Here is a 23,985-nt window from a genome sequence, read left to right on the forward strand (position 1 = left end):
CTGGCAGTGGACAGCCACACCAGGAAAAGGCCTGCGACGCCAGGCAGAACGATGCCCTCCCCTGCCAACCGGGGGGCCTGGCCGGTGAGGGAAAGACACTCCGTAGTTCAGAACCACCGACCCCTAGAAAGCCAGGTCCCGCCAGGTCCAACACAGAAGGCCTTATTTACAACAGGCACGAACCGCCGCAGCCTTGCTCTGCTCCAAGTTAAAAACGGTGATGATGGATGGGGATGATGCGGCTGCCTGGATGAACTTTCACCTGGGTATCCAGAGCCTGGACAGTGGGTCCCGGGGCGTTTCTTCACCCTCCCAGGACTCCGCAACGCCGACCAGGGGGGGATGCACAAATGTCGCACGCAGCCTCACAGGCCTCACCGCCCTGTCCTCCTCCTGAACGCTTCCCAACACGGAAAGTCAAGTTCATGCAGAAACCTGCCTCCACATGCTCGTAGCAGCTTTATCCCTAACCACCACCCCCTACCTGCAAGCATCCCCATCCCGCGCGCGCGCTGCGGCCCAACACCACTGGCCAGCACAACATGGAAATGAAAAGATGGGGCTGGACACGGCCTTCCCATACCCACGGCAACACGGCTCTGCGCAGCCGAAGCAGCCAGAATCAAAGGCTGCCAGCTGCTGATTCCGTTTATCGGACTTTCTGGAAAAGGCATAGGGACAGAGAGAGCGGCGGCACCCGGCAGCAAAGAGGCGAGCTAGCTGGCGGCAAGGGGCGGCCGGCCTCTGCTGTCTGCTGGGGATGCATCTGTCAAAACTCCCAGAGCCGCGCTGGGCTAAAGAGTGACCGTGCTGCCTGCAAGCTGAGGATGAAAAAAAAAATAATAATAAAAATAACAATAATAATTCGGTTTTAAAGAATGCGCCGGCCAGCCAACGGGCGCGTGCGGAGCGCTGTCACTAGGGCGGAGCGGCGGGGGCCGGCGGGACGGTTGGAGTTTTGAAGGTTCTCCCCAGTTTCGTCACCTCGGACGTCGGTCTTCCCGCCTTGCGCAGGGCTCGGGCGGCCGGACGGACGGACACGCGCGCGCACACGCACAGACACACGGACACACGGGCGCTGCCCGCCGGAAAAGCCAGGGCCCGGGCTCGACCTCGCCTCCGGCCGCAGGAGGAGCAAAAATAGAAAAACTCCGGCGCGCGCGGCGGGCTGGAAGCCGCGAAACCCCGCGGCGGCGGAGGGCGGGGGCCGCCGACCCCGACCCGCCCCGCCCCCGGCCGCCGGCGCTCCCCAAAACCTGACACCCCCGGCGCGCGCGAGGGCCGCGGCGCGCGGGCTCCCCCGCCGGGCGCCCCGAGGCCCCGGCCCGTCCCCCCCGCGGGTCCCCGGCTCCGCAGCCCGGCGCCCCCCGCGCCCGCGCCCGCCCCGCCCCGCAAACGGCCCTCGGGCGGGGGCTCCGCGGGACCCGGCGGGGGCGGCACTCACGTAGACCGGCAGCGGCCACGGGTAGACGGCGGGCTCGGCCCCCACGGGCGACTTGAGCCTCAGCTCCAGCTTCTCCCCCATGTCGGCGCGCGCGGCCGCCGCACCATGCTAGTCGGGCGGCTGGGGGAGGGGCGCGGCGCCGCCGGCGGGGGGCGGGGCGGCGGGCGGAGGAGGGCGGGCGGAGCGCGGGAGGGCGGGAGGCTGAGGGGAGGGGGCTGGCCTGGGCCTCGGCCGCGCCGCCGCCGCCGCCGCCGCCGCCGCCGCCGCCGCGCTCCCGTCCGGCCCCCGGCTCCTCTTTGTGGTCACAGGCCCGGGGCCTCCAGCGCCGCCGCCATCTTGGGCCGGCGTGAGGCGAGCACAATGAGCCGGGGGCCGGGCCGAACCATTCGCCGCGCGCGCGCGGGGGGGGGCCGGCGCGAGGAGGCGGCGCGCGCCCGCTGCCCCGCCCGCCGCGCCGCGCGCGCCCCCCCCCGCCGCCCGCCCCGTGGGCTCGCCCGCACGCACGCACGCACGCACGTCCTCGGCTGCCCTCGGCCGCCCCCGCCGGCCCGACGCGGGGACCCGGGGAGACCCCGCGGGCCGGGGATGACAGACTCGAGCCCCGCCCCGGAGGAGCGGGGGCCCCTCCCTCCGCGCGCCCGGGGCCGCCGCGACTCCCGCCGGGCCGGGACGCCCGCCGCGCGCGCTGGACGGAGGAGCGTGTGCGGGGGGCGCCGGGTTGCCGCTCGCTCGGTGCGGCGGCCTCCGGGCCCTGGCTGCGGCGTCGGCTCTTCCCTGCGGATTTTCTGGCTCGACGTGAACACGACTCAAGTCCCTCAAATAGCAGTATGTGCGGGTGTATAATACGGAGCTGTGCGTTTGTGCGTGTGCGCCATGTGCGGTGCAGGTGTCTGCTCACAGGCGTGTGCGTGTCGCGCCCGTGTGTACCTATGTTCTCCGTGCAAGCCTGTACACACAGCGCGTGCCATGCCTGCTCACCTGTATGTGTGCACACATCTACATATGCACCTGCGTGCCGTGCATGCCTGTGCCTGTTGTGTACGTGTGCATATGTCTGCACATGTGCATTGCATGTTTTATGCGTGTGGGTGTGTTGCACGTGTATACAGGCCGCATGCACACCTATACGTCTTTGTGTGTGTGTGTGTAGACGCGCACGCACAGACTTTCTACGGATTCTCGCGTGTCTGGAGAACCCTGATACACCTGTTATAATGGAGCCCCCGCTATGTGTCAGCAAGGGAGCCACACACACCTGCCCCTTCGGTACCTCCCTGAGGTGTCACAGCTTCCCAGGAGCGCAGGTGATGGTGTCCGTTCTTGCCAGGTGAGGAGCCTGAGGCGCAGTGACCTGCCCAAGGTCAGGCAGGTGGAAGGTAGAGCTCTGACAGCGCCGCAGTACCGCAGTGGCCGCCCGATGCAGAGGGAAAGAGGCGAGGTCCGAAAGACCAGCTGCAGTAGCTTCCATTTATTGGAAGCTCTAGACCAAGGCCAGGTAACCGAGGGCATTAGAAGTCAGGACAGTGGTTACCCCAGGGGTCAGAGGGGTTACGAAGGGACATTCACCTGTGAGAAGGTATCTGTCCTGCACTTTATGTAGGTCTGTCAATACAAACCTTTCTAAAAACAGCCCTGGTTGCTCTGCAGAGAATGGGTCCGAAGTTTGGGTGGGGCGGTAAAGGAAGAAGCAGGAAGAGGAGTGGGGGGGCCAGACGGTTACCCAGGTGACAGGGAGGGAGGGCTCCGGAGAGGGACAAACCTCCCATGGATCACACAACCAACCTGAACTTTGTGAGCTCAGGACAGCCTGCCAGGCCCTAGAGACGAGGGTTAGGGTCCCCAGCCTGAGGAACCCAAAGCCCAGAGCCACCCCTTGTCCTCCCAGGGTGGAAAGCCAGTCAGTCATCTCGGGGTCCCCGGCTCTCAGGCTATTTTTAGCTTCCATCCGTCCCATAGGACACAGAGGCAGCCAAAGCATGTGTCTCAGGAAACACCCTCTCTTCCTCCTCCCTCCTCCCGCCTCCTCCATCTAGTCCCCTCCCTCCCCTCCCTCTATCTATTATCTACCCTCTCCTTGCTGCGCAGAGACCCCCGACCAGGGACCTTTCAGACGCTGACTCCGGCAGCCAACCAGAGTGGCCACAGACAGCTGCTTCCCATCCCACCCCTCCCCTGCCTGCCCCCCACCATCTGAGGGATGTCAGGCCAAGCCCTGGAGGAGTGCGACCTTGGCCTGGGGCCATCAGCACGTGCCTTTCCCCTGCTTAGAACATTCTTCCTAAGACTCCTCCCTCTGCCATTAGTCTGGTTCTCTGTTCACATCCTCCAGAATCTTCCTGGACCCCACAGACAAGGTGGGGCCGCAGAGTATGCTTTACACCTGCTCCGTACCCACAGAATTCCAATCCTGGCCCACCCTTCCCTGCCGGCTGACTTTGGGTGAGTCTCTGAACCTCTGCTGATTTCCTCATTTGAGCAGCTGATGCCAGCAGTCCCTGCCTCAGGATGTTTGAGAGGGTTGAGTCAGTTACCACAGAAAGTGCTAGAACAGTGCCTGCCTGGTACAAAGAAGTTATTTGCCATCAGCATTGCTGTTGGTACCGTTACAGTGGTTCGTAGGGTGACCTGCCATCCAGTTTGCCCAGGACTGTCCCAGTCTTGGCACTTGGAAACATGGGGAACCCCTCTGTTCTGGGCAGAGACGGCTCATTAGTCTACTGAGCATTTAACTTCCACCCCCACGCAGCTGGAAAGGAAATCTCTCCCACCTGCCTTCCTTCCTGGGAACCTTCACCCGTCCACTCATCTCTTTGCTCACCTCCTTTATTCGACAAGCATTTCTTAAGCATCTGCTACAAGGCAGGTCCTCTTCCAGATGCTGGGAACATAGCAGCCCGGACAGTGGATGGAAACCCATGCCCTCACAGAGCTCGCGTCCCAGAAAGGGCAGCAAACGATAAGCTGGTAAGACTTAATTTAGCATGTGGGGATGGTGCCGAGGAGACCACCGAAGAGAGGGAGAGGGAGAAGGGGCAGCTTTAAATGCAGGTCCTGAAACGAAAGGGGCCCACACGGGCTGCCCCAACACAGCTGCTCTCACCTCAAGCAATCCTGCCCCTCAGGGGACACTGGGCCATGTCTGGGGACATCTCTGCTTGTCACAACTAGGGGTGAGGCTGACATCGAGTGTGTGGGGCCAGGGATGCTGCTCAAACCCCACAGCGCCCAGGACACCCCCCCAGAGAACAGCCTGGCCCCAATGTCAGCAGTGCCGATGGGGAGACTCTGCTCCAACATTATTCTGACCAATTAGTTCCCCTAGAATCCTGCCAGGGCGGGGACTCCATCAGCCAAGGGACTGCACCCTTGGAGGTGATGTAGCGAGAGGCAGCCAGGCCGGGCTGAGACAGGCCCTAGGGATGAAACGACAGGCGTGTGCGCCCATCCACATGGCCCTCAGAGCTGGAGAGGTAGTGCCGGCCCCCCACACACTACAGACTCTGTCACCCGCCTGGGGCTGCTAGCTCTTTGCAGAGTCACCTCTTCTGGCCACAGAAGTTCCCCGGAGTCGACGCTGAGATCAAGGACTCGAGTGCAGGTTGATGATTTGAGAGGCGCAGAGAAGAGCCTGGCATGGGGGAAAGTGGGAGAGGGAGAGACAGGCGCGCTCTGCCACCAGCGGCTGCAGTGGGACCCCCACCCTTGCACAGGCACTGGGGATATGCAACCGCAGAGCTGAGCTTGAGCCCACCAGGGGTCAGAAGGGCTGGGTGCCCGGAGGGGTGAGTGTGCTTCGTGCCCTGAGCCATGCACTTAGACACGGCTAAGACGGTAACTACACTTACATTGGTAAGCATTTCATGATGTATATAATTTTCAAATCACCTGTACACCTGAAACTAACACTATAGCATGTTAATTATGCTTCAATAAAAATAACGTTTACCATCTTAATCATTTAAAAATTTTTAAGCATATTTTATCGCAATTATATTTAAAAAGTGGAAGCGAATATAATCATGATAACCAGCTTTGCAGACAAGGATAGGCCTCTGTCCCAGAAATATAGAACCCCCTGAGAACCCTCTCTCGGTATTCCTGTTGTGTCATTTGCTTTGTCCTAGGGTCAGTGAGATCACTCTTGGCAAGAGTGGGTGCACGGATGCATCTGTGTGACAGGGAAGGAGGATCACAAATCTGTATGCCAAGTTAAAGGTCATCCAGCAGATGAAACTTTAAAAAGTGTCCTCATGGAGAAAGATGGACACGATAGGTTGTATTTAAAAGAGCAGGGTGCAGATTAGCATGATGAGCAAGTTCATATTTGTATTTAAATATACACATATACGTATATAGGTACGTAAACATACTTGCAAATACGTTGCTCTGTAGGTTAGCAGTTTGGACCGAGCCCAGATATTTCTCCTGCTGGTCTTGCCTGGGATTTATTCACATACATGTGACCATTCAATGGGCCAGTGATAGGCTGGTTGGTCTAAAGGGCTTCAGCTGGGCTGGCTCACCTCTACTTTCTGGTCTCATCTTCCAGTAGACGAGCCTTAAGGTGTTCTAATGTCAGTAAGAGGATAAGGATGGAGGCTTCCAGGGGCACCCGCGTGGCTCAGTCTGTTGGGCATCTGAATCTTGGTTTCAGCTCAGGTCATGATCTCAGGGTCGTGAGATCGAGCCCCAAGTCAGGCTCTGTGCTCAGCGTGGAGTCTGCTTAAGACTCTTTCCCTCTGCCTCTGCACCTCGCCCCTAAAGTAAATAAATGGGTTAAAAAAAATAAAAAAGAATGGAAGCTTCCAGACCTCTTGAAGTTATTTTGAGAGACTTTAAGGGCACATACTTTCTCTTTTAAAGAGGGTTGGCTTAGGATAGGGTCTAAGCCAGCCCACTTTCTTATTTTTGTAAAGTTTTATTGGAACACAACCATATGCATTCATTTGCACATCAACTACCACTGCTTTTCCACCACCACTGCACAGTTGAGCCAACATATTGACTCCCTGGTCCTTTACAGAAAGTGTGTCAGCCCCTGATATGAGGCACAAGCACACTTGCCTCTTGGAATCAGCTGCCTTGCCATGCATGCCTACCACGCATGCTTGCAGGGGGCTGGGGCAGAGCACCCCCGTCCCCAAATGTAACACCCCCTCAATTTTCCTGCACCATTTGGCTCCAGGGGCTGTGGTTTGCTGATCCTCTGGTTTAGGTTATGGGAGCTCAAAGCACAGCAAACAGTGGATTACCTCCCCATCCTTCACCCCATGCAGGATCCCAGCCCTCCACTCTGTAACTCAGGTATTTTCTTCTAGTGGAAATTTAGCTCATGACCATTTCCACTACACTGATGGCTTTTATGACACACCCCACAAGGCCCACAAATAGTTTTTTTTTTTTTTTTTTTCTCATAGTAAAGACCAACAAGCACAGGATAACATCTGATTGCCAGATGCTCTGGGAAATCTCGGTGAATTCACCAAATTTTCCCCAGCAGGGAAATGGTGAAGCTGCCAGCTGGTGGGGGCCCACTTTAAAGTCAGAAGTAGCAGCAGTAATAGGAGAGAACGGATTCCTTCTGCTCCAGGATCCGGGTCCCTGTACCTCGGAAGCCCAGGGTTTTCTGAGTTCCCTGCAATAAGACTTTTTCACAACTCAACCATTTCCAATTATTGAGCACTGACTGTATGCCTGGGCTAAGCCAAGCTCTCTATACACAATCTCACTTGATCCTGCAAGGACCCCGGGGGGGGGGGGATATTCTTTTTGTATCAGTTTCCTATGGATGCTGTAGCCAAGAACCACAAACTAAAACAACACAAATTGGGCAGCCCCGGTGGCACAGCGATTTAGCGCCGCCTGCGGCCCGGGGTGTGATCCTGGAGACCCAGGATCGAGTCCCACATCGGGCTTCCTGCATGGAGCCTGCTTCTCCCTCTGCCTGTGTCTCTGCCTCTCTCTTCGCTCTCTCTGAATGAATAAATATATAAATCTTTAAAAAAATAAAATAAAATAAAACAACATAAATTTACTGTCTTACATACATTGTATCTCTGGAGTACTCTGAGTAAAGCACCAGGCTAAAACCAAGGTGTGGGCAGAGCTTTGCTCCATTCTGGAGGTCTAGGGGGAGGATTCATCTCCCTGCCTTTTGCAGCTTCTAGAAGCCGCCAGCATTCCTTGCCTCATGGCCTTTCCTCATCTCCAGGGCCAGCAGCAGCTCCAGCTGCTACTTCCCTGACCATCTTCCACTTTTAAGGAGCCTTATGATTACCTTGAGTCCACCCAGACAATCCAGGATAAACTCTCATTTTAAAGCTAGCTTGTTCACAACTTCAAATCCATCTACAACCTTAGTTCCTTTTGCCACGTGACCTAACATTTCCATAAGTCCTGGCGATTAGGAGGTGGACATCTCTGAGGGACATCTACTTTGCAGGTGAAAAAAAAAAAAAAAACACTCAGGCTTGGATGGGTTTAGTGATTACCCGAGTCACAAGCGGCTAGTCATGGTTGAGCTGGGTTGGTCTAACTCCAGAGCCCAGCCTGTTAACCAGGGCTGCGACGTGCAGGATGCCAAGCGCCTGTGGGCAGGAGGAAGGCAATGCAGAGCTGAACATAGGATTCAGAAAAGCAGGAACCCAGTTTCTCACTAAGGCAGATCTACTGGAGAGCTCTCCACCCCCCAATAAAGTTCCTGGGGTCTGAGGTTACATCTCTCTCACCCACTTTAGTCCAGGCTCCTGCATCCCTGCTCCGCGCCCACCCCACCCCCGGTCCCCTCGCCTGCCCCAGGCCCCTCCACACACACTCTGGCAGGATTTGGCCGTTTAGCCTTTTCTGGGCAGCTTAGAGCTCTCCGTGGTACTGAAACACTCCCCCCATGCCCTCCCCCCCGCCCCCCACCGCTTCCCTTTCACAGCCAGGGGGTTGGGTCTCTGCTGTTCTAACTCCTACTTGTCTTGCTAACTACACCCCAGGACTCCGTTTTTTTCCAGGTCCTTACTGGGCCTCGAGTTGGGGGGTGGGGTAGAGAGGTAGTTCTAGGGCAGCCCAAGAGCTTAGAGCTTTCCTGGAACCTCTAAATATTTTCACACTTGGAGAGTCCCAACCGATGAGCAGTAAGCAGATCTGTGATTGAGGAGAGCCCTCCCTTTACTGACATATCTCTTAGGAATTATGCAAAGCACTCCTGGACAACCTCAAGTGTCCAAGTTTTGGCCTCTAAAAATTATACCAGTTGTTTTGAGCATGCTGATTCAAAACAAAGGACAAACAAACAAACAAACAAAGAAACTATTCTGTTATTGTGACCACGTGGCAGCCTCCAGAAACCATCTATCTCGTCAAGCACATAGGATTCTTGGAGTCTGCTGGTGCTGCTGTTGCTGCTGGTTTTAATTGTGGCAAAATACACATAACATAAAATTTGCCATTTTTAAGTTTACATTTTGGTGGTATTAAGAACATTTGCAGTGTTGTGTAACACCACCATCTATCTCCAAAACCTTTCATCATCTCAAGCTGAAATTCTGTCCCCATTAAACACTTACCTCCCCCAACCTTTGGCTCCCACCACCTACTTCCTGACTCCAGGACTTTCCCAATTCTATGTCATTTTTGGTTCCAGGATCCCGTCCAGGAGACTGCATGATATTTAGTGGTCATGTCTTCTTGAGCTCTTCTTGGCTGAGGCAGTTGCTCAGATTTTCCTGTTTGTTGTTTTTTTTAAAGATTTTATTTTAAATATGTTTTTTTTTATTTTTATTTATTTATGATAGTCACAGAGAGAGAGAGAGAGGCAGAGACACAGGCAGAGGGAAAAGCAGGCTCCCTGTAGGGAACCCAATGTGGGATTCAATCCCAGGACCCCGGGATTACAACCTGAGCCAAAAGCAGACGCTCAACCACTGAGCCACCCAGGTGCCCGATTTTCTTGGTATTTTTTTGTTTTTGTTTGTTTGTTTGTTTGTTTTAAGATATATCATCCATTTTTAATTTTTTTATTTTATTTATTTATGATAGGCACACAGTGAGAGAGAGAGAGAGAGGCAGAGACACAGGTGGAGGGAGAAGCAGGCTCCATGCACCGGGAGCCCGACGTGGGATTCGATCCCGGGTCTCCAGGATCGCGCCCTGGGCCAAAGGCAGGCGCCAAACCGCTGCGCCACCCAGGGATCCCTGTTTCTGTTTTTTAATGACCTTGACAGTTTTGAGGAGTGCTGATCAGGCATCTTGTACAATGTTTCTGAACTGGGGCCTGTCGGTGCTCTTCTTATGATTGGACTGCAGTTATAGGTTAGCGAAAAAGATGACAGAGGTTAAGTGTCATCCCAAATGAAGGGTCCATTCTAGGGGATCCCTGGGTGGCTCAGCGGTTTCGTGCCTGCCTTTGGCCCAGGGCGCGATCCTGGAGTCCCAGGATCGAGTCCCACATCGGGCTCCCGGCATGGAGCCTGCCTCTCCCTCTGCCTGTGTCTCTGCCTCTCTCTCTCTCTCTCTCTATGTCTATCATAAATAAATAAAAATAAATCTTAAAAAAATAAGGGTCCATTCTATCAATATGACTTATCACTGGTGATCTTGATCACCGGGTTGAGGTGTGTTTGTCAGATGTCTCCACTATAAGTTATTCTCCCCTCACCTCTTTCCATTTGTTTCCAAGCTGCTATGCATGCCTCACATTTATAAGTTGGAAATTATGCTCCCTCTCCTTGAGGGTTGAGTATTTATGAGAATTGTTTTTGAATTTTTCTTCCTGGGAGGTCTATTTTTCCACTAATTTCTTTAATCACTTATTTACATCAATATGGATTCATAGATATTTATGTTATAATTGAGTTTAATCCAACCTGGCTGTATTTCACTACAAAAATTGTTTCAGCTTTGGGCACTGGGCTTTCAGTTGGTTCCTGCGTCCTGTTGACATAACCCCATCTTTGTAGTGGATTTGTTTAAACACTGACTTCCTGGTACTACAAGATGCTCCACGCTCATGTTGTGTATTTCCTCAGTCTAGAAGCAGCCATCTCTCCACGGAGTCCTGGTTCCTTTTGTTGGAGAATGGTATTAGAAAATCAAGGTCTGGGTGCGGGGTGCCACGGACTTTAAGTCTTCCAAGTAATGGGACAGAGATATATGATGTGAGTCTGTATGAATAGCTTCTGTTCATCACATTAAAGATATGGTGCAGGGATCCCTGGGTGGCGCAGCGGTTTGGCGCCTGCCTTTGGCCCGGGGCGTGATCCTGGAGACCCGGGATTGAATCCCACGTCGGGCTCCCAGCATGGAGCCTGCTTCTCCCTCTGCCTGTGTCTCTGCCTCTCTGTCTCTCTCTGTGTGACTATCATGAATAAATAAATAAAATCTTTTAAAAAAATAAAGATATGGTGCAGGGAGATGCCTGGGTGGCTCAGCAGTTGAGCATCAACCTTTGGCTCAGGGCCTGATCTGGGGGTCCTGGGATCAAGTCCCGCATCGGGCTCCCTGCAGAGAGCCTCCTTCTCCCTCTGCCTCTCTCTCTCTCTCTCTGTGTCTCTCATGAATAAATAAATAAAATCTTAAAAAATGAAATTAAATAAATAAATAAAATCTTAAAAAAAGATACAGTGCAGGGAGCATCTGGGTGGCATCTGCCTTTGGCTCAGGTCATGATCTCAGGATCCTGGGATTGAGCCCCACATCGGGGTCCGTGCTCAGTGTGGAGTCTGCTTCTCTCTCTCGCTTTGTTGCTCCTCATGCTTGTGCTCTCTCTCTCTGTCAAATAAATAGATAAATAAATAAATAAATAAATAAATAAATAAATAAATAGTTTAAAGTTTAAAGATATAGGAGGGACAATGTTGTTCTCTAAAATCAGTTTCATTGGTGGGAATGCAACATCTTGCTCTTGTCTGGAGGGTCTGAACCCGCTAGGTCAAGTTGACCCATAGAAGTAGTCTGCATTTCCCATCCAGGTGAGGAGCTTCTAGGCTGTCTAGACACAACATCACACATGACAGTTTCCAAGGAAACAAAACTCCATCTCCGCAACTTAGCCCAATCTTAACACCAACCTCTTCACTCATAGCTCTGGCTAGCTTTGAGCCCGTCAAACTCTGCTTCATGTAAATATTACCCAAACTCTACTTTTCCCTCAAATCCATCATCTCTTTCCTTCCCCCCCCCCTTTTTTCATGAGACACTCCATACATCCTCTATTATGTGGTCTCATATGCTGTGGCAAGTTAATAAATCTAACTTCCTGGGACCACAGTGGAGTCCCTGGAGGTCCGTATCAGATGGGCTTTCAGCACTGAAGCGGACAGTGGTGGGGAAAGGGTTATCCTGAAACACAGAGGAAGAAGCTGGGATTAGCTGTTGCTAACGTGAGATGAGCCATCCAGTAGCTCCAAGCCACAGTTCCAGCATGAACATAAAGAGGTCGGTACGTTGGTTCATTGTTCAGACTTCCAGGGGATGTTGGGATCATTCAAGAGAAGAGAGGAACGAGACATATTTCTCTCTTCTTCATGGGAGGAGAGAAGGGAAAGAAACAGGGGGAGCAGGGCTACAGTACAGGCGGGAGCAGGTAGGACCAGGATCCACAAGCCAGAAGGGCTTTAGCGCCCAGGCGGGGATGGAGTCCTCACAAGCTTCTCCCCTCTGTCATTCCCCCGTCCTCCCTGTGAACCGTCTGCGGTAGGGAGTCTCTGGAACCAGCATCGCCAGATCTAGCAATTAAATATACAGGATTCCAAGTTAGAGTTGAGCTTCAGATAAACAGCGAATAATTTTTGTAATGTAAGTACGTCCCAAATATTTAACAGGACATGCTTACAGTTAAACAAAAGTCAGTGTTCACTGGAAACTCAAATTTATTTTTTTAAAAGAAATGAGCTTTTATTTTTTTTATTTATGATAGTCACAGAGAGAGAGAGAGAGAGAGGCAGAGACACAGGCAGAGGGAGAAGCAGGCTCCATGCACCGGGAGCCCAACATGGGATTCGATCCCGGGTCTCCAGGATCACGCCCTGGGCCAAAGGCAGGCGCCAAACCGCTGCACCACCCAGGGATCCCAAGGGAAACTCAAATTTAATGGGCAGTCCTGTATCTCAGGTGGATCTCTCTCTTCCCCAGAAATGCAAACACCTGCCACAGGCACAGGGGGGCCTTTGGGGGAAGTGGCCCCCCTCACTTTTGGGGGCCGGAGCAGCTGTATTTACTGTCATGTGATGCTGTCATGTGATCAGAGTTCCTTCACAGGGTTTGGCTCCCTTGCCAAAGCATCCAGCCCTGTAGGTTGGAGGAGCAGCCTATCGGATGGGCGGGATTTCCAGCCAACAGAGGCCTTGGGCGGTGATGAAGAGGCCCAATCAGAGCTTCCCTCTGTGGGATTTTTGAAGGTGGGACACGGAGGTTGAAATATGAGTTCAAATCCTGTCTCTGCTGCTTAGCAGTTGCATGTGGTGTGGAGGAGGGGGGTCAATCTTTGATTTTTTTTTTTAAAGATTTTATTTACTTATTCATGAGAGGCAGAGACACAGGCAGAGGGAGAGGCAGGCTCCCCTCCCAAACCCCATGCAGATGTACCAATGGTCCCAGGACCTTGGGATCTTGCCCTGAGCAGAAAGCAGATGCTCAACCACTGAGCCACCCAGCCTCTGATTTCTTTTAAAATTTTTTATTTATTTATGATAGTCACAGAGAGAGAGAGAGAGAGAGAGAGAGGCAGAGACATAGGCAGAGGGAGAAGCAAGCTCCATGCACCAGGAGCCTGATGTGGGATTCGATCCTGGACCTCCAGGATTGCGCCCTGGGCCAAAGGCAGGCGCTAAGCCTCTGATTTTTATATGAACCACGTATGGGCATCAAATGATGTACCATGGACAAAACTTAGAACAAACGCTCAACGTTTATGCTCATTATCGCGATTAGCAATGTCAATATAATGAACACCTTTGCCCTCCTTTCTTCCCATGAGATTAGGCCAACGGGGAATAGCATGACCGCGCTTCACAGCTAAGAAGACAAGGACGCGCTGTCGGGTTGTGTTCCTGGTGGAGCGTTGACTGGGACCAGGCCCCTCAAGGCTTCCTAGCCACCTCCCAGGAAGCCTGACTTGCACTTCTGTTGCCACCTCACTTCTGCATCCCCCCAGCAAACCCGCTGCCTGTGGTTACCAGGACCACAAGTGATGCAAGATGATGGCTTCATTGCTGGGACCTCCTCCCCAGCTAGCAGGGCATTGAAACAGCCTAATTGGTGTCTCTGGGGGAAGTAGGGGGGAGGTACCAAATTGTTCACCCAGGAACCGGGCCTAGCCCTCGGGGACTCCTCCCCACACAGGCACACTGGGAAGGTGCTTTCTCAGTCCCAATCGGAGGACTAGGATGCAGGGTAACGGGGGAAGGCCGCTAGTATCCAGGTTCCTGGTCTGCCAGACAGGCACGTAACAATCACGTATATGCATGTGTTCATTGAATAAACATTGTTGACAGAACCGAGTGTTGGCGGGAGCAAATAGTGCTGGAAACCTCAACCACTGATGCGGGGATCATAAATTCAGATAACTGTTTGGCATTATCTACTGAAACTAAGCATAGACATAACCCATGGCCCAGAGATTCTACTCCTGGATGTGTGGCCAGGAGAAATGAGAGCACATATCCATTAAAAATATGCACACGCATGCATATAATTTAGATAAATTACACATCATCAGAATGAAACCCTTTTGCGCCTTAACAGAACGCCAACAAGAAAATGAAAAAGACAACCCACAAAATACAAGAAAATATTATCTGCATATCAGGTATCTGATAAGGAACTTGGATCTAGGATATATAAAAAACTCTTACAACTAACTCAACAATTTAAAAATAATCCAATTGAAGGGCACCTGGATGCACCTGGCATCCCAGGGTCTTGGGATCCAGCCCTGCGTTGGGCTCTCTGCTTCTCCTCCCTCTGCCTACTGCTCTGCTGACTTGTGTGCTCTCTGTCAAATAAATAAAACCTTTTTTAAAAAGTAAAATAGGGATCCCTGGGTGGCGCAGCAGTTTGGCGCCTGCCTTTGGCCCAGGGCGCGATCCTGGAGACCCGGGATCGAATCCCACATCGGGCTCCCAGTGCATGGAGCCTGCTTCTCCCTCTGCCTGTGTCTCTGCCTCTCTCTCTCTCTCTCTGTGACTATCACAAATAAATAAAAATTAAAAAAAAATTTAAAAAAAAATAAAAAGTAAAATAGAAATAATCCAATTGAAAAATAGGCAAAGGATCTGATAGACATTTCTCCAGAGAAGATATACAAATGGTCAATGAATGCATGAAAAGATGCTCAATATCATTAGCCCTCAGGGAAATGCAAATCCAAAGCGCAGTGAGTAATTGCTTCGTACCTACCAGGATGTCAAGAATAAAAAAAAAAAAAAAAAAAACATAATATCAAGTGTTGGAGAAGATGTGCAGAAACCGGGACACTTATACCCTGCTGGTGGGAACGTAAAACAGAGCAACTGATTCAGAAAATAGTCTGGCAGTTCCTCAGAAGACTAAGCATAGAGATATCGTATGATCCAGCGATTCCACTCCTATGGAAATGCCTAAGAGAAATGAAAATACGTGTCCACACAGAAACTTGTATATGGATGTTCACATCAGCATTTTTCATAATTGTCAAAAGTAGAAACAATAGAAATATCCATGAGTGGATGACTAGGTATGTGCACACAGGTGCATCACTCGGCCTCAAACAGGTGCAAGGCGCCCACACACGCCGCCCCCGGGAAGGCCCCCGAGCCCACATGCTCAGGGAGGGAACCAGAAACAGGAGGCCCCACAGGGTGTGAGTCCATGTGTGTGACACGTCTAGGACGGGCTCGTCCACGCACGGGGAGGGGGCTTGGGTGGGGCTGGGGGCTGGGCAGGGGGTGGGAAATGATTGCTGATGGGGACAGGAGTTTGTTTTGTGCAGAAACTGTCCTAAAATTGGAGTAGCGATGTTTGAATAATTTTGTGAATATACTAAAAACCACTGAGTTGTACATTTATTTTTTTTTAAATTTTTTTTTTTTAATTTTTATTTATTTATGATAGTCACAGAGAGAGAGAGAGAGAGGCAGAGACACAGGCAGAGGGAGAAGCAGGCTCCATGCACCGGGAGCCTGATGTGGGATTCGATCCCGGGTCTCCAGGATCGCGCCCTGGGCCAAAGGCAGGCGCCAAACCGCTGCGCCACCCAGGGATCCCTGAGTTGTACATTTAAAGGGGTCCATTTTATGGTAAGTAAATCATATCCTGTGAAATAATAGCAAATATATATGTAGGTCTCTGTCCCCCAGTTCCTGTCTAGAGCTCCTAAAACTCTTGAATTTCCTGAATGAGAAGAGCGCCTGGGAACATCTTTTGTTCTGCTATTGAGCCTCTGTCCCCAGTTCCTGACCCTGAGTACCTAGATCCCTTGGCACGTCCTGAGTGATAGAAGCATCTTTTGTTCTAATGAGATGACCTGGTGGGCTCCTGGATGGGAGCAGGTCACCAGAGAGACCACGGGAAGCTTGGAACTTTCAGGGCCACCCCGCCGGCTCAGTTGGTGAGGCGTCTGGCTCCTTGGTCTTGGGGTTCTGAGTTTGAGCCCTACACTGGGTGTAGAGATTGCTTTAAAGATAAGACCTTTAAAAAAGATAGAAGCTTGGAACTTTCAGCCCCACTCTCACCCTCCAGGGAGGGAAGAAGGGCTGAAGATTGAGCTGATGATCAATCATGGCTATGTGATGAAACCTCCATAAAATCCCCTAATTACCAGGTTTGGGGAACTTCCAGGTCAACGAACATGTGGTGGTACCAGGAGGGTGGTGTTCCCTGGGGAGTCAGATTGTAGGGCTCCCGGCTGATGTCACACCTGGTGTCAGAGTGTTGTCAATCTGATCGTATGAGAGTTAAAGAGACACACACAGGAGGGGGTGGGGTGAGTTTTCCTAGGCACGTCTTTTTTTTTAGAAAGATTTCATTTATTTATTCATAAGAGACACACAAAGAGAGGGGCAGGGACACAGGTAGAGGGAGAAGCAGGCTCCCTGTGGGGAGCCTAATGCAGGACTCAATCCTGGGACCCGGGGATCACACCATGAGAGGAAGGCAGACGCTCAACCGCTGAGCCACCCAGGCATCCCAAACATTTCAATAGCTGTTATTTTAAAAGAGGGAGGGAGACACGATGGCAGATGTGGCTCCTTGTTTCATTCTTCCATGTTCCTAACCCCTCCCTGTGTCAACACACTGTCAGGTGAGGCTGAAATTTTTCTAACTGTAGGAAGTATGTCCCTGCCCCATGGGGTGAGACACCCCTGACTTGCTCTGGCCAATAGGATGATAACGGGTGCTCAGAAGTCGCTTGGGGAGGGACACGGCCCCTGGGTGTGTAGCCTGGCGCCGGGAGGGAGAACAGTGACATGTGGAGCTGGCAACGTGCTGACGTCAGCTCACACTGGCTCATAAGGGCTGATTGTTAAATATTTAGTTATTTTGCGGCCTGGGTTTTAGACACAGCCAGTGTTAGAAGTTAGGGTATGTAAATGTACACTTAAACAAGCTATATGTAAAACAAAGGTGACCAATACTCAAAACTCACTATCCCCATTCGTTTTACCATTCCCTTGGTGTTATCATGTGTTGTTCATGCTTCAGATTATACAGATATAGGCAGGTTATAGCTTCAGGTTATTTACATCAGTTGCATCAGAACTGTCCCCTTCAGATTCGTATCTTGAGGCCTAACCTCCAGTGTATTGAAATTTGGAGGTGGGGCCATTGGGGGACTGATTAGGACATGAAGGTGGAGTCCTCATGAGTGGGATTGGTGTGCTTATAAAAAAATGGCCCCAGAGAGCTTCCAGCATCTTGATCTTGGACTTCCTCGCCTCCAGAACTGTGAGAAATAAACATCTATTGTCTATAAGCCCCCACCCCACATTTATGGTATTTTTGTTACAGCAGCCCACCTGGCCTAGGCAGTGTGTAACGGCCTGCCACTGCTCACCTCTTGTCACATTCGGTGATGTCACAATGGTCAATTGAGACAAGCCACAGTGGGAGTATTTACACCACAGAAATTGACAAAGGTGACAAACACCTCCATCCCCACCCCGGCCCCCACCCCAAGGACGGCTATTAAACATTTACCAGCACACCCTGTGTGGAAGGCACATGGGGCAACATGAAGCTTGGAACCAGGAGCAGCTAAGTTAGCTCTACTGATGCCCAGCACACCTGAAGATGGGAATAGACAGATTCCTGTCAAATAGATGATTATTGCCTGAGTTTGGTGTAGTTTGTTACACAGCATTATCATGACACTTGGTGACGGATACAACAGGTGTTCACCTTATTGGCCTGAGAGAGCTTCAAAGCAGTGAAGCCGAGTGCAGAAAAGAGTCTGTTAATGGTGACACAGTTGAGTCCAAAGGTTCCTGGGAGCAGGAGACAAACATGACACCTGAATCCATATATGGCAACTTAATTAGCTATGGAGTTTTGGCTCATTGACCGCCCTTCTCTGAGCCTCTGCTATCAGGAGCAAAAATTGCAATGACCCCCACCCATTGTCTTGAGGATCAAAGTAGAAGAACACGTGTGGGGTATGGCACAGGCGCTCTATGAACACTCCTGTAAGGTGACGCCTAGCCGCCTTGCCCAGCTCACCTTCTACTCCCCTCCTCACTTACACTCCAATGACACCAGCTTTCTCTCCGTTCTTCCACCATGCTGTTTGTTCTGATCTTTCACTTTGTCCTAACATCTGCGTGGTCGTTTCCCCCAAAACTTCTCTTGGCTGTGACTTGGCCCTCCATGTCTGTTCACTGCCAAAGTCCGTACACGGTCTACACTCAGTATGTTGTTGAATGAATGGATGAATAGACAGAAGCACGGACAGATGGGAGGTTTGTTGGATGGATGGATAGATGAGGATGGATGGATGGATGGATAATGGATGGGGTGGATGGTGGATAGGTGGATCTTGGATGAATGGATAATGCATGGATGGATGGGTCATTTATAGGTGAGAGCACTGATTTGAGGCTGGAGCTGGAATTGATGACAGATGCCCAAACCTCTGGTCAGGTTGCCATGCTCCCAGCTCCCAAGCCAAGATCATTTCAGGGAAGGGCGGCGCCATGTCTGACCCTGGCTAGCACTGCTCTCTGCTGGCTCTCCCGGATATTGCAGGCAGCCCACCAGAACCAGGTAGGTAAAAATTGGCCCTTGTCAAAACCATTCTTCAGTACACTCTGGAGGTCACAAGTCCGACTATGGTTTCACTTGACTAAACCCAGGTGTGGGCAGGGCTGGTTCCTCCCAGGGGCCCCAGGAAAACCTATCTCATGCCTTTTCCAGCTTCCAGAGATGCTACATCCTTGGTCCACAGATCCTCCTCCATCCTCACAGAGAGCAGTGTAGGGTCTTCCCATCTCTTGGACTCCCATCCTCTGCCTCCCTCTTGTGTGGACCATGTAAGGATGCTGCATTCCCTCCCTACAGGTAGTCCAGGGTCATCCCCATCTCAGGGTCCTTATCCATAAATCCCTTTTACCATATGAGGTGGCATAGCCACAGGTCCCAGAGATCAGGATGTGGGCATCTTTAGGGGCCATTATTCTGCTCACAACAGCATCCGAGACATGTTGGTAAGTGAAGGCAAGCAATAGATTAGCATGCTCTTATTGTATGAAAATGCATCCACCCCCAAATGGAACAAGTAAAGATCAGCATGCATAAATGGAGAGAGAGGGTCTGGAAGGAGACATCCTCAACTGCTAACAGTGGCTTTCCTCTGGGGAGAGGGTATTGGAGCATGAGGAGAAGGGGCTTTGAGGAAGGCTGTGAGATAGAAAAGCCAAAAGGTATGCAATGTCCCAGCAAGTCTAAAACAATACATGCCATAAATACTAAAATATCAGATGAAAAATAGGATGGGAAGGAAGATATTATGCAACCTCAAAATATCTCCTCTAAGATATTTACTGATTTTAGAGGGATATTTTAGGGTTTTCCAGATATCACTAATTTCCAATTCAATTACGTTGTAGTCATGAAACATTTTGTACATATTGAGACCTATTTTATGACCCAGCTCATTATCTAATCATCTTGATGAATATTCCGTGTGTTTTTGTTTTTAAAGATTTTATTTATTTATTCATGAGAGACAAACAGAGAGAGAGAGAGAGAGAGAGAGAGAGAGGGGCAGAGACACAGGCAGAGGGAGAAGCAGGCTCCATGCAGGGAGCCCGATGAGGGACTTGATCCCAGGTCTCCAGGATCACACCCCGGGCTGAAGGCGGTGCTAAATTGCTGGGCCACCGGGGCTGCCCTTCCTGTGTATTTGAAGAGTGTACATACTGCTCTTTTTGGCTAATATGATAGTATTATTCAAGTCTTCTATATTTTAACTGATTTACTACTTACTCTACTAATTACTGAGAGAGGAATGTTGAAATCTCTTGCCAGGGCACCTGGGAGGCTCAGTGGTTGAGCATCTGCCTTTGGCTCAGGTTGTGATCCCAGGATCCCGGGATCAAGTCCCACATTGGGCTACCCGCAAGGAGCCTGCTTCTCCCTCTGCTTATGTCCCCGCCTCTCTCTGTGTCTCTCATGAATAAATAAGTAAAATCTTAAAAAAAAAAAAAAAAAAAAAAAAAAGAGTGCAGCCCCTTGAGTGCACCCAAGAGGGTGGCTCAGCGGTTTAGCGCCGCCTTCAGCCCAGGGCCTGATCCTGGAGACCTGGGATCGGAGTCCCACGTCGGGCTCCCTGCATGGAGCCTGCTTCTCCCTCTGCTTGTGTCTGCCTCTCTCTCTCTCTCTCTCTCTCTCTCTCTGCGTCTCTCATGAAGAAATAAATTACAATTTTAAAAAATGATAATAAAAAATTTAAAAAAGAACTCTCTTGCCATAATTGTGGATTTGATTATTTTTTCTTTTCATTCTAGTCAGTTTTGCTTCATGTATTTTGAACATAGTTATTAGGGGAGGATTATTATATCCTCTTGGTGAATTGACCCCTCCAACATTTTGTAATCCCCTTCCTTATCCCTGGTAATATTCTTTGTTTCAATTTTTTTTTTCTGATAAAAATTCAACTACTCCAGATTTCTTGAGTACTATTGGGATGGTGTATCTTTTCCCACCTTTTACATTTTTTTCCTGACAATGTAAAATCCCCCTCAACTTGTAGCATTTCCTCCACAGCTTTATTGAAGCATACTTTACATACAACTAAATTCACTTACTGTAAACTTACATTTTGATAAGTTTTGGACTTTTTTTTAGATTTTATTTATTGATTGAAGAGAAGCACAGAGAGGCAGAGATACAGGAAGAGGGAGAAGCAGGCCCCCCGCAGGAAGCCCAATCTGAGACTAGATCCCGGTACTCTAGAATCATGCCCTGAGCCAAAGGCAGATGCTCAACTGCTGAGCCACCAAGCCACCCCATTTTTGGACTTTTAAAAAAGAATATTTATTTATTTATTTAGAGAGGGAGAGAGAGAGTGAGGGAAGGGACAGAGGGGGAGGAGAGAGAGAATCCCAAGCAGTCTTGTGCTGAGTGTGGAGCCTGATGCAGGGCTTGATGTCACTACCTGGGATCATGACATGAGCTGAAATCAAGAGTCAGATGCTTAACTGTCTGAGCCACCCAGGCGCCCCTAGTTTTGTCAGTTGTTTATGGTTGTATAACTATATCACAATCACCAAATAGCACATTTCCATCACCCCAAAATTCTTTCTCCTTTACAATGAACCCTCCACTCATCCCTGGCCTCAGGACATCAGATATATTTTCCGTCAATATGTTTTCCAGTGTTTTTTGAATTACATAGAATGGAAGCATACAGTATGTAATGTTTTGAATCTGGCTTCTCTCATTTGGTATAATGTTTTTGAAATTCATCCAAGTTGTTGTGTGCATCAGTTCATCTATTATTGTTGCTGAGAAGTATTCCATTTGGATGGACATGCTATTTTTTTAATCCATCCATCTGTTGATGGATACTTAAATTGTTTCCACATTTGGGCTATTATAAATAAAGATGTCATGATCATTTGCATATAGGTCTGTGTTTGGAAATATGTTTTAATTTCTACCCAAGAGAAATTCTCTTGGGCAGATACCCAGGAGTGGAATTGTTGGCACATATAGTAAATGTATCTTCAATTTTGTAACAAACTGCTAAACCATTTTCCAAAGTGGTTGTGCCATTTTTGTTTACTCCAGCCGCGTATGAAAGTCACAATTGTTGTGCATCTTTGCCAATACTTGGTGTTAACAGGCTTTTAAATGTAATCTTTCTTTCTTTTTAAGATTTTATTTATTTATTCTTGAGAGACACAGCGAGAGAGACAGAGACACAGGCAGAGGGAGAAGCAGGCTCCCTGCAGGGAGTGTGATGCGGGACTTGATCCCAGTACTCTGGGATCACAACCTGAGCCAAAGTCAGTCGCTCAACCACTGATGCTCAACCATCTTTCTAATAGATGTATTGTGATATCCCATTGAGCATTTTCTTAATGACTAATTATGGCAATTATCTTTTCATGTGCTTATTCAATATTCATAATCTTCTTTGGTAAAATTGAGCTGTTCAAATCTACTCACCTACTTAAGAAATTGGTCGTCTTATTTTCTTATTTTTTATTAGCATTTAATTTTGTCACATATATGTATTGTTAGTACTTTCTCCTCTTGGTACTTACCTTATCATTTTTTTAAAAGATTTTATTTATTTATTCATGAGAGACACCCAGAGAGAGGCAGACACTGGCAGAGGGAGAAGCAGACTCCTTGTGGGGAGCCCGATGCAGGTCGTGATCCCTGAACCCCAGGATCGCACCCTGAGCCAAAGGCAGATGCTCAGCCACTGAGCCACCCAGATGCCCCCACATTTCTGTTCAGCCATTTTCCTTCTATCCAAAGAACATCCTTTGACATTTCTTTCAATGTCAATCCACTGATCACAAATTTCCTTGGTTTTTATTTGTCTGGAAATATGAGCTGTATTTGCTTTGAAAGATATTATTGCTAGGTAAAGAATTTTAAAGTTTTGTTTTGATTGTTTTGTTTCCTTTGGTACATGAAAGTTAATACTCCATTGTCTTCTGGGGTGAATTGTTTTTATTAAAAATTTCTGTCATTTGGGGCACCTGGGTGGCTCAGTGGTTGACTGTTTGCCTTTGGCTCAAGTTGTGATCCCGGGGCAGGGATCGTATCCCACATCAGACTCCCCATCTTCTCAATGGGGAGTCTGCTTCTCCCTCTGTCTACCCCTACTCGTTCTCTCTCTCTCTCTCTCTCTCTCTCTCTCCTCTCTCCCTCTCAAATAAATAAAATCTTTAAAAAATAAAAATAAGGGCAGCCCTGGTGGCTTAGCGGTTTGGCGCCGCCTTCAGCCCAGGGCGTGATCCTGGAGACCCAGGATCAAGTCCCACGTTGGGCTCCCTGCATGGAGCCTGCTTCTCCCTTTGTCTGTGACTCTGCCTCTCTCTCTCTGTCTCTAATAAATAATAAATCAAATATTTTTAAAAATAAAAAATAAAATATTTTTTTCTTTATCTCTGGTTTCTAGTACTTTGTTTTACTTTTTAAGGTAATCTCCATGCTCCATATGGGCCTTGAACTCATTACCTTAGATCAAGAGTTACTCAATCCCTTGCCTAAGCCAGCCAGGTGCTCCTCTGATACTTTAATTATAGTGTGTGTGCGTGTGGTTTTTCTATGCTTATCTTTCATGGCATTCTTTGAGCTTTTTAGACCTCTGGGCTTATGGTTTTCATCATATTTGTAAATTTTTTTTGCCATTCATGGTTTTTTTGTTTGTTTGGTTTTGTTTTTTTGTCCTTCCTTTTCCCCCTTCTTATCTGGGACTCCAATTATATGTATGTTGGATTACCTGATGTTATCCTGTAGGTCACTGAGGTTCTGTTCATCCTCTAAGCATTTTTGTCCTCTGTATATTTCATTTTAGCGCTTTTTAAAAAAGATTTTATTTATTTATTCATGAGAGACACATAGAGGCAGAGACACAGACAGAGAAGCAGGCTCCATGCAGGGAGCCTGGCGTGGGACTTGATCCCGGGTCTCCAGGATCATGCCCAGGGCTGAAAGTGATGCTAAACCGCTGAGCCACCGGGGCTGCCCATAGATAGCTTTTACTGTAAGTATGTTTTTATGTTATATTCATATCATATTATCAGTATGCATTTATATTACATATTATATAAACACATTTATATAAACCTGTAAATATATATTTGTACTATTTTTTGTACTATATTTTACCATAAGTACACTTTTATCATAAAATCCTTAATTTCACCAATCTGTCCTCAATATCTACTCTTTTGCTAATTCCATGCAGTGAGCATTTTTCATATTGTACTATTTGGGGCTAGAAGTTTATTTTTATTCTCCCTGTTTCTCAGCCATTGTTTTTTGCCTGGACTAGTGAAGCTTCACCACATGCACATGCAGTGACCTTCAGCCAAAGACTTGTGGGGGCCCCTTTG

General features: G+C 49.5%; 2 protein-coding genes and 1 long non-coding RNA gene across 7 annotated transcripts in view; 2 read left to right on the forward strand and 1 right to left on the reverse strand.

Annotated features, from left to right (window-relative positions):
• The window catches only part of DOT1L (DOT1 like histone lysine methyltransferase), a 65,161-nt gene extending 63,569 nt beyond the window's left edge, over window positions 1–1,592 (reverse strand). For 2 of the 4 annotated variants that reach the window (XM_025456809.3, XM_025456808.3), the window contains exon 1: window positions 1,445–1,592. In XM_025456809.3, coding sequence (XP_025312594.1) covers window positions 1,445–1,525 — 81 coding nt within the window. In that variant the 5' untranslated portion in view covers window positions 1,526–1,592. The remainder of the gene's footprint in view (window positions 1–1,444) is intronic. The other 2 variants (XM_025456812.3, XM_049098375.1) reach the window with 2 other exon arrangements.
• Window positions 1,593–2,014: 422 nt separating this feature from the next.
• Window positions 2,015–23,985, forward strand: part of AP3D1 (adaptor related protein complex 3 subunit delta 1) — a 63,625-nt gene continuing 41,654 nt past the window's right edge. For both annotated transcript variants that reach the window (XM_049098272.1, XM_049098274.1), the window contains exon 1: window positions 2,015–2,269. In XM_049098272.1, the coding sequence (XP_048954229.1) occupies window positions 2,030–2,269 (240 nt within the window). In that variant the 5' untranslated portion in view covers window positions 2,015–2,029. The remainder of the gene's footprint in view (window positions 2,270–23,985) is intronic.
• Window positions 12,360–13,933, forward strand: LOC118351650 (uncharacterized). The gene is made up of 2 exons (XR_004807415.2): window positions 12,360–12,831; window positions 13,415–13,933. It is a non-coding gene; the product is annotated as an uncharacterized LOC118351650 (long non-coding RNA).

This window comes from Canis lupus, chromosome 20 (genome assembly GCF_003254725.2).
Source record: "Canis lupus dingo isolate Sandy chromosome 20, ASM325472v2, whole genome shotgun sequence".
Lineage (NCBI taxonomy): Eukaryota > Metazoa > Chordata > Mammalia > Carnivora > Canidae > Canis > Canis lupus.